Source organism: Wasmannia auropunctata, unplaced genomic scaffold (assembly GCF_000956235.1).
Source record: "Wasmannia auropunctata unplaced genomic scaffold, wasmannia.A_1.0 LD336061.1, whole genome shotgun sequence".
Lineage (NCBI taxonomy): Eukaryota > Metazoa > Arthropoda > Insecta > Hymenoptera > Formicidae > Wasmannia > Wasmannia auropunctata.
In genome coordinates this window covers 1450763-1459440 of record NW_012026829.1, presented here as the reverse complement: position 1 = coordinate 1459440, position 8678 = coordinate 1450763, and the positions used below count along the sequence as shown (strand labels likewise).

Genomic DNA, 8678 nt, shown 5'->3' with positions numbered 1-8678 from the left:
TGAGCAAAGTTTCGCAGAAACTCGTTTGCCGAAATGTCAACGCTGTTTGTGAAACATCGCCGCAAATAACGCGCACTCGTACAAATCGTGTATCTCTCGATTGCAAATAACATTTCGTATTCAACAGATCAAAGCGATTTTGGGAAATGTTATCAAAATTATGCTTCTCTTTACTTTCAAGCTTTTTCTTTTATTGTTTTCTGCACTACACCGCAATCTTCGTAGGTTATATCGGCGAGCGCAGCGACTCGAGCCGGCCCGCTAGAGAATTGCATCATCCATATAGGGAGGATCAGTGCCATCTATCTAATTAGTGTATATACCTTTTATGCATTTAATTATGCTGCAATAAGTGTCGCCCTTTATCATGGGTTTCTCTCAGATTTCCGCCAAAACGTCTAGAATAGAATGTTCTAGAACATTCTGGAACAGCAGTGAGTCACCACCACTATAAAAGGGTCAGCGTGGGGGTGAACCGGCCAGTGGGCAGTGCAGATTCGGTGAGGTAAGTACTGACTTGTGCCGCTCTGCGGTTCAAAAGAAAGATCAGTTTCAATATAGAATTCTAACATTTCTAACGTACTTGCATAAGAATTCGTCCCATAAATATTGCAATCAAAATTATCAGCTGCTTGCAGATTATTGTCGCCGTTATGTGACAGAGTTCTAAAGCCTGCGAATTTTCGGAGATTATTTTTTTTGTCAGTCAAACTGTTCGTCGCTCGCGGACTTCATGAAAAATCGCTTGCTTTTCCTGTGTTCCCCTGTGCATTGTGATTTAAGAAATCCTCTTGACATCGCTAATTGCTTCAAGGGCAAGAAATCGCGTTCGAAATAAAAGACTATATATATATATATGGTACTTATATTAGTCATCTGATGAGATTCACTAGAACTTGAATTTTACTGCGTGAAGATAAGAACTAATGATAAGAATTAATGATAAGAACTTGATGATGGTTTCTGGAATGAATGGAACTTGATGACGTTTTCTTTGTTTTTCTTCTGCAAAAATATTAAGGCATTTTTTATTTTTTAAATAAATACTAGCTTGTTGGAGTATATAATATATAGGGTGGCCTTGAATGTTTTGGCCACAGACTTTGAGATTTTGTGGGAACTTTAATTCTGAACAAAAAGTTTTCTATATATATGTATATATATAAACATGAGTCGAAAAATGCTTAAAGCACATTTGAAATTGTCATTTCAAAACCTATTGAACATATACATATATCACTGGTAAAAAGATATAAAGGTATATCACACTTCTTTTAATTTTATTTGAAAAATAATTTAATTTTTTACAACTTTAATTTGTTTTAAGATTTATTTTAAAAAACGTATACTTTTCATGATATTTATGTAAAATAACCGTGAAGTTTTTGAACAATAACTCTTTGAGGAAGCATTTTTTTATCCATGTTTATATATATGTATATATACCAAGTGGCAAGGTGACGTTAAATGACGTTTTAATAACGTCTTATTGTCGTCAGAAACGTCTTTAAGACGTTATTACGTCTTTTGACATCACCTTGCTACTTGGGTGTATATATATGTATATATATATAATTAGACCTTTTGTTCAGAATTAAATTTCCTATATACAAAATCTCAAAGTCTGGCCAAAACATTCGAAGCCATCCTATCTAATTCTGATTTTTTTCTTATATTTATTTGCCAAAAAATTTTATCTTGAAAAATCTTTAAGATGTAGAATGTTTATAGTTTTTTAAATTACCTATGCTAAGAAAAGTTTAAAAATATAAAAAATTGTAATTAATGTCATTTTACTGTAAGTACAACTTTATCACAAATTACTTTTTATTCAATGACTTTAATTGAGAATTAATTTCATTAAATTGTTTATACTAATTTTTATGAATATATTAACCCACAAACACACATGTATATCTTCAAAAAAAATCAGAAAAATATTAAACAAAAATTTTTTGTCTTTATGTTGTTTAAATAATATGTATTTATTTTTGTTTCAATAAGAAAATTGATATAGATGTTCAAGTAGTATCTCCATTTACTTAGCAAGCTCTTTCTTTTTGTGGGTACCTATAAAAGTACTAATAAAAGCTAAATAGCATTCTAGATAAAATAAATTTTTATTAGGCTCATTTTAGGAGAATGTGTGTGTGTGTGTGTGTGTGTAAAAGGAACTTTTATGCCTGCGTACGTAATAGAATTTAAAAGTTGCATTGATAACCAGTAATTTTGCGTAATCTTTAATAATCTTTGTCAAATATATATATGTTTGGATTATAATAATAATTTGCATATTGAGTTAATCATATTATGATTATGACAAAATATAATGTAAGAAACAAATATGATTACATTATCGATATCCATTAATTTTTACAAGTTGAATTTCTAGTCAAGTTATATACATACATTATGCGAATCACATACATTTGTTGCATAAATTATAATTATAATATAAGAATGTATATAATTAATTATATATGCAAGTTATTTCAAAATCATACTAATGCGTTGAAAGATTATTATTTTGCTATTCATTTTAAAATGTAAAAATATATGTAAATTTGAATATATGGATATTTTTGAAGGGATGACAGCGGAACAACAATTGGATCTAAGTCGTTCATTTAAGTGCTGCGCAGGCTTTACTGGGGAAGAGTATACCGCAATTACATATGAAAGCATATGTAATTGCGGTATATGTTTCGATAAAGTAAAAGATGCTGTGACAACCAAATGCGGCCACTTGTTCTGGTAAGTTTTTATTTGATAATAACATAGCACATCAAATGAAATATTATCTATGATTTGAATAATATAAATAATAATAACGTAGCTGGCCACATCTGCATGAGTGGTTAAAGACCAACCAGGTTTGTCCAAAATGCAGGACTCCCTTAAACCGAAAAGACTACTTTGCATTCCATGAATGTGGTGATATAGAGCATGAAGATCGGTATAACTTATTCTTTTTCTATCACAATTGAAAATTATAAATATTACGTTAAATAATATAAAATAAGTATTAATCAGTAAAAATATGATCTGCTTTTAGGAATGACTTTCCACCACGTCCGACCTTTCAAGGTTTAGAGGATGTTGAAATCGATGTTGAGCATGTTGAGCATGAAAACTGGTATAATTTATTCTTTTTATATCAAAATTAAAAATTATAAATATTATGTTAAATAATATACCTATATAAAATAAGTATTAATTAGTAAAAATATGATTTGTTTTATGCATCATGTGCCACCACGATCAATTTAAAGGTCGACAGAAGCCAATCTCAGCGATGTTGAGCATGAAGACTGGTATAACTTATTCTTTTTTCATCAAAATTAAAAATTATAAATATCACGTTAAATAATATACATACATAAAATAAATATTAATTAGTAAAAATATGATTTGTTTTATGCATAACGTGCTACCACGGCCAATTTAAAGGTCAACAGAAGCCAATCTCAATGATATTGAGCATGAAGACCGGTATAACTTATTTTTTTTTTATCAAAATTGCGAAAATTATAAATATATTACGTTAAATAATATAAATTAAGTATTAATTAATAAAAATATGATTTGCTTTTTTAGGCACAATAACGTGATGGCATGGCTAATGGCCAATCAAAGTTCAGAGCCTGCAGAGGCATATCTCAGCGATGCTGAGCATGAAGACCGGTATAACTTATTCTTTTTCTATCAAAATTAAAAATAATAAATATTACGTTAAATAATATAAAATAAGTATTAATCAGTAAAAATATGATTTACTTTTTAGGCATAACGAGTCTTCACCGAGGTCTGCAACCTTTACATTTTTTTTAACAGCCGTTCTCATCGTCATCGCCACGATCGTCGTGATTTGTGTCATTGTGATCACCAAATCCAGCGACTACTTCATCTTGGAATCTGGGGAAAACGAAAAGCGAAACAAAAAAAAACGAATAAATATTGAGCGAGTTGAATAAAATAACAGAGAAAATAGCGAAAACACATATTCAAATTAAGTGAAATCGATCTACGTGAACTTGCTACTCTACTTTGGAAAAACATTTTTTTAATATGTATTAAATTAACCTTATACTACTTTTCTTTATTCATATGTAAAAAATAAAAATGAAAAATAAAATATAGAGATGGAAATTGGCGCAGTAATTGATACGCAATTTAATTGTGTCAATGATAAAAAGTTATGTCCCCACTACTGATATTTTGGAGAAAAAGAGAGAACGATACATACAAATCGAGTTACTTCACTCTTTCTAAATTGATAACGGCAATTTCAAGGAGTGCGCGGTCTGTAAGTAATTCCTACGTCTATTGTCTATTTTCGGATTTCGCGCGCACAATTTCATGTCGCACCTCGCGCGCCTGCGCCGTCGCCGGCGGAGCAATGGCGGACGATGACGACTCGCGCGAAGAGGTGCCTGTTTACGCTGTTATCGACGCGCGTCCACCATGGCTCGTGTGACTCTGCCGTGTGACTGCCGTTGATCTCTCACTCCGCAGTCCGCATTCGTGAGACGACGCGAGGCGGGAGGTGGTGATATCGCAGTCTTATATACATTCTGTGGTGTCCGCGTTCCGGAGAAAGCTGGGAGAAAAAAAGGAAGGAAACCTGGACGGCGCAAGGATAATGCGCGACCTCGGCAGGACGACGGGAGTGGTAAAGGTGCTGGAATAAACTTTGGGAAGTGTGTCACTGAGACCCGGGTTATCTCGTGTGTCGCTTGCGCAGCGCCGATGTCGAGCGACAGATGAACGGGACTCGACCCGCGAACGTGTCGACGTCGCCCGCGACACGTCGGCGAACGGACACCGGAGAACGAGTGAGTGTCGCGGACGCCGTTCCCAGCTGCGGGCCTCTCGAGAGGATCGGCGCTTTTGACCCTTTTTGTATTATTTTGCATTTGTAAATTTCCCTTTTCGAGCCGAGAGACCTAGGTACTTGTCCTTTACGCAGGAAATAGCTGAAAAGACAAAAAAAAAACAGGCCGAGCGATACAAACCCAGTCCGGATTTGTTCTCTGCGAGTCTGCGCTTTTTTCTCTTACGCTTTCTTGCACATTTTTTGACACTGTCGCTATAAAATTCCCTTCCGGATCCTCTCACCTTGCTCGGCTGGAAAACAGCTGTCTTTCTTTAAGCTGATATTCTCTCACGCTACACTCTTGTCGCATTGTACATTAACCGCGTGATTGCGCGTAAGATAAAAAAAACGTGCGCGAAAGAGCATTCGATGACATTTAACTTACCCATGTGCTGCGTTAGAACCATTAGAAGAAGAGAGTGGATATTCAGGAGATTATTGAAGTGGTTTACTGTATTTCTTTTCTTTTATTTTCGACAAAAATTGCATTTCCATCAGTTTTCTCGACGTCACTTTTGTGAATACTTGATTATCATATCAATATTTGATACCTTATCATGAAGAATAAAAAAATACAATTGAGAAGAAAATCGATTTTACTTTCTGCTGCCGTAACAATTTTTACATAAGCATTTGTGTAATATTCATAATATATTTGATACTCCTGTTGGTGCGTAAAATATAAGCGCAAAAAATTTTTTTTTTTTTTTTAAGAATTATTAACAAGAACTCCATTCTTTTTCTTCTGCTTTGTAGCTGTATTTTTGTTTCAATGTTTACCACGAGACGTCAATCATCTTATCTGTTTAAATGATAAATACATAGTTCTGTTTTCAGAACGTCATAAAGCGTGACGATGCACGAGTTTAAGATAGAAGATGAACTTGACCGGCGTCATCGACGATGATAACGCTTACAGCGGACGATGAATAGTATACATTGGAGGCCGGGATAGAAGGTCTAACCGAGATACATGATCAACGGGGCCTGGAACCGACCCCGACGAGCAGGAGAATTGCAAGTTGAAGGGAATGTTCGAGAGGAATCGCGCGTCGGCGAAAAATCGTTGTAGAGTAAGTAGCCACATGTTTCTAAAGTGTAGCTCGCATAGGTCGTTGCACATGAAGAGAAAGGAATTTATTGATTGTTTCTGACATTTACAATTAGTCGGCAATTTGCCAATCACCGAACATAAGGCAGAAATAGAGGAAAGAGCCTATTAGAATCTGTTTTTATTTTAATAGAATGTCTTCTGAGGATTGATAGAGAATTTATAAATTTTTCATTGCGATCAATTGAAATGTCTTTTAAATTTTAATGCAAAAAAAGAGAAGGCAGGACAAGACAGGGGAATAGATTATATTTGAAGTGGACATATATTTTGAATATATTTTCAATATCCACTTCAATTATAATATATTTCCCTATCTTTCCCTTTCCTCCTCTTTCGCTTTAGATTAAAATTTAAGACATTTTAATATCATAAAAAAAATCTATAAAATCTCTATCAACCCTCAGAAGATATTCTATTAGATAAAAATGAATTCTAACAGACTTTCTCATTGAATTTGCATTCCTGGCGTGTTTCTTTGTGTATCAGTTTATTCCTTGATTTTTCATAAAGATAAGATACAGAGAAAGATCATTGCGTGTTTGCTGAGACATACGAGCTATGATTTACGATCAAAATATTAAAACAGTATCTTCATGTCATTAGCCAGCGATGGATTTCTGAGTCCGCTACAGTGACTCCCTGATGCACTTCTGGATCAACAAACCGGCTGGCAGGTACTACGGCTTCACCGGCCGCCGATACCTCGCCACACCTGTGCCCAAATCACACAGTAAGTGTGTCAAAGTACAATGAGTGTAAATCTAGTATTAGCAAAGTATCAAAAATGGAATATAAAATATGAAAATTATACAATTCTAGATATTGAACATATATTAAAATTATCAGAATTTTATGTATTTTAAATTTTATAAAAAGTTTATACAATTATACAATTCTAGATATCTATATCTTGAACATATATATTAAAATTATCAGAATTTTATGTATTTTAAATTTCATAAAAGAACTATACAATTATACAATTCTAGATATCTATATCTTGAACATATATATTAAAATTCTCAAAATTTTATGTATTTTAAATTTTATAAAAAAACTATACAATTATACAATTCTAGATATCTGTATCTTGAACATATATATTAAACTTATCAGAAATTTTATGTATTTTAAATTTTATAACAAAATTTTATATCATTATTATATGGAACTCACAATAATTTAGAGATTATTTATGTCGTCAAATAATTCTGTAGAACTGAAGACAAATCTGAATGAGAAAGAATTGAAAAGATGAAGGGAAAAATTTAATTAAATATCTACTTGTTTATTTTTTTCTATTTTCCTTTCTCATTTCTTTATTTGTCGCTGTATTTATTGTATTTATCTTTGCAGGCCAATGTCGGCGCGGTGGTGAACTTAGGCAAATGGTGACTCCGGTGCATCGATTCCAGGGCCCCGCAGGTAACCTCGCAGCCGGAAACGCACCGTCAGCCGGACTTAGTAATGTCAATAACTCCTGCCGAAGCATCGTCGCCCGTACGGCAACGTCCGCGCGAATCCATAACAACGAGAACCGTGCTCACGGTTCGTCGCTCAGCGCCGCCCAATTCGCCCAGCTGAACAACATCCCCAAGTAATTAATGAAAACACAAAAAGGTCTACACTAAGAGAAAGGAGACATTCTGAGAGGAACATGCTCTTCCTATATACAGGGTGACTCGCTTATACATATCTACAAGCAGAAAGATTACTTAAATGATTCGCCCTCGGTTTGCAGTTTTTGTGAGTTTAGTGCGAAGATGCGTGGCGCTGTGGCGGTTATTAAATCGTCCTTGGTTTAACGCGTTGTTCGCAGCAATGTCACCGACGCCAGCAACAATCAACTGATTCTGTCTAACGCGACCGGCGTGAACGGTGCAGAGCGGAATGGGAGCCTGCTAACGGAGAGCGACTTCGAGTTACGGGAGGCCGAGCTGGCCGGTTTCCGACTGCGCTGTGGCATCTGGTCCACCTTCGCTCTGGCAACAGTCTTCGTGGTGGGCGCCAAATTTTACTTCGGTTATCGGGTAAGCGTGATACTTCGAGAGATTTTTAATTCCAAGAGATTTTTTTCTTCTCTCCAAAGTCCTGATCAAAGTGCCAGTGCACAAACTTCCGCTTCGCGACCTTTTATTCTTCCGTTGTCCTCTCACGCCTTCTCGCTTTCTAATTCGATGAATTCTTCTCTTCGCGCGCTAACAGGGGCCTGGCCTGGAGATACTCGTGTTCCTCGGGTTAGTGTTACTGCTGCTGTCCGCCTGTCTGTACTCGATCTTGTGCAAGTACCACCGTGACAGCCATTACCGCCACAGCGGTCGGCCGGAGCACGACGCTCGTATGCAGGAGGATCACATCGTCGCCCTGACGAACGCGACCAGCATCGGTGACGGGGTTATCAGTAGAGCGACGGCGACAGTGCCGACGACGACGGTGCGGCAGAACCCGCCCCCGCCGCCTTATCACATCGCTATCCTGATACCGCCGCCGCCGTCGCCGCCGTCACTCGCACTCTCGGACGAGGCGCCGCCACCCTCTTACGACAAGGTGATGCGATGAAATCGAACCGGCGTAAAATCCACTTACTAGGACAGGTTGTCTCTCGAGAATTCTTCCCTTGACATTTTTCGTGAGTCCGTTACGCGAAGGCAGCACAAATCAATTCTCTAGGTTTAAGCAAACGTTCAC

The 8678-nt window shown here is 36.1% G+C and overlaps 2 protein-coding genes across 6 annotated transcripts; both read left to right on the top strand.

The window, feature by feature from the left end:
* Positions 1-276: 276 nt before the first annotated feature.
* On the top strand, positions 277-4161 carry LOC105450461 (RING finger protein 219-like). 4 transcript variants are annotated; one of them, XM_011690307.1, is made up of 8 exons: positions 279-505; positions 2589-2754; positions 2837-2956; positions 3056-3136; positions 3273-3314; positions 3451-3492; positions 3598-3684; positions 3785-4161. In XM_011690307.1, exons 2-8 carry the CDS (start codon positions 2591-2593, stop codon positions 3972-3974), a joined length of 726 nt encoding a protein of 241 aa, XP_011688609.1. In that variant the 5' UTR covers positions 279-505; positions 2589-2590; the 3' UTR covers positions 3975-4161. The 4 variants fall into 4 exon arrangements, with proteins under 4 accessions (XP_011688611.1, XP_011688613.1, XP_011688609.1 ...); XM_011690309.1 differs by lacking the exon at positions 3451-3492 and having other exon boundaries at positions 277-505; XM_011690311.1 differs by lacking the exon at positions 3598-3684 and having other exon boundaries at positions 277-505.
* Positions 4162-4561: 400 nt separating this feature from the next.
* On the top strand, positions 4562-8669 carry LOC105450456. Of its 2 annotated transcripts, none has more exons than XM_011690299.1 (6): positions 4562-4835; positions 5714-5949; positions 6594-6720; positions 7347-7587; positions 7810-8020; positions 8196-8669. In XM_011690299.1, the coding sequence occupies exons 3-6, from the start codon at positions 6633-6635 to the stop codon at positions 8547-8549; spliced, it is 894 nt and encodes a 297-aa protein (XP_011688601.1). In that variant the 5' UTR covers positions 4562-4835; positions 5714-5949; positions 6594-6632; the 3' UTR covers positions 8550-8669. The 2 variants fall into 2 exon arrangements, with proteins under 2 accessions (XP_011688601.1, XP_011688602.1); XM_011690300.1 differs by having other exon boundaries at positions 5702-5949.
* Positions 8670-8678: the final 9 nt, after the last annotated feature.

Excerpts from the sequence above, each read along its gene's own strand:
- LOC105450461 (XM_011690307.1), top strand. The coding sequence starts at position 2,591 with ATGACAGCGGAACAACAATTGGATCTAAGTCGTTCATTTAAGTGCTGC. Across the intron at positions 3,493-3,597 it reads GATATTGAGCATGAAGACCG|GCACAATAACGTGATGGCAT; the intron begins GTATAACTTATT and ends TTGCTTTTTTAG. Across the intron at positions 3,685-3,784 it reads GATGCTGAGCATGAAGACCG|GCATAACGAGTCTTCACCGA; the intron begins GTATAACTTATT and ends TTTACTTTTTAG.
- LOC105450456 (XM_011690299.1), top strand. The coding sequence starts at position 6,633 with ATGCACTTCTGGATCAACAAACCGGCTGGCAGGTACTACGGCTTCACC. Across the intron at positions 6,721-7,346 it reads ACCTGTGCCCAAATCACACA|GCCAATGTCGGCGCGGTGGT; the intron begins GTAAGTGTGTCA and ends TTATCTTTGCAG. Across the intron at positions 7,588-7,809 it reads CAGCTGAACAACATCCCCAA|CAATGTCACCGACGCCAGCA; the intron begins GTAATTAATGAA and ends CGTTGTTCGCAG.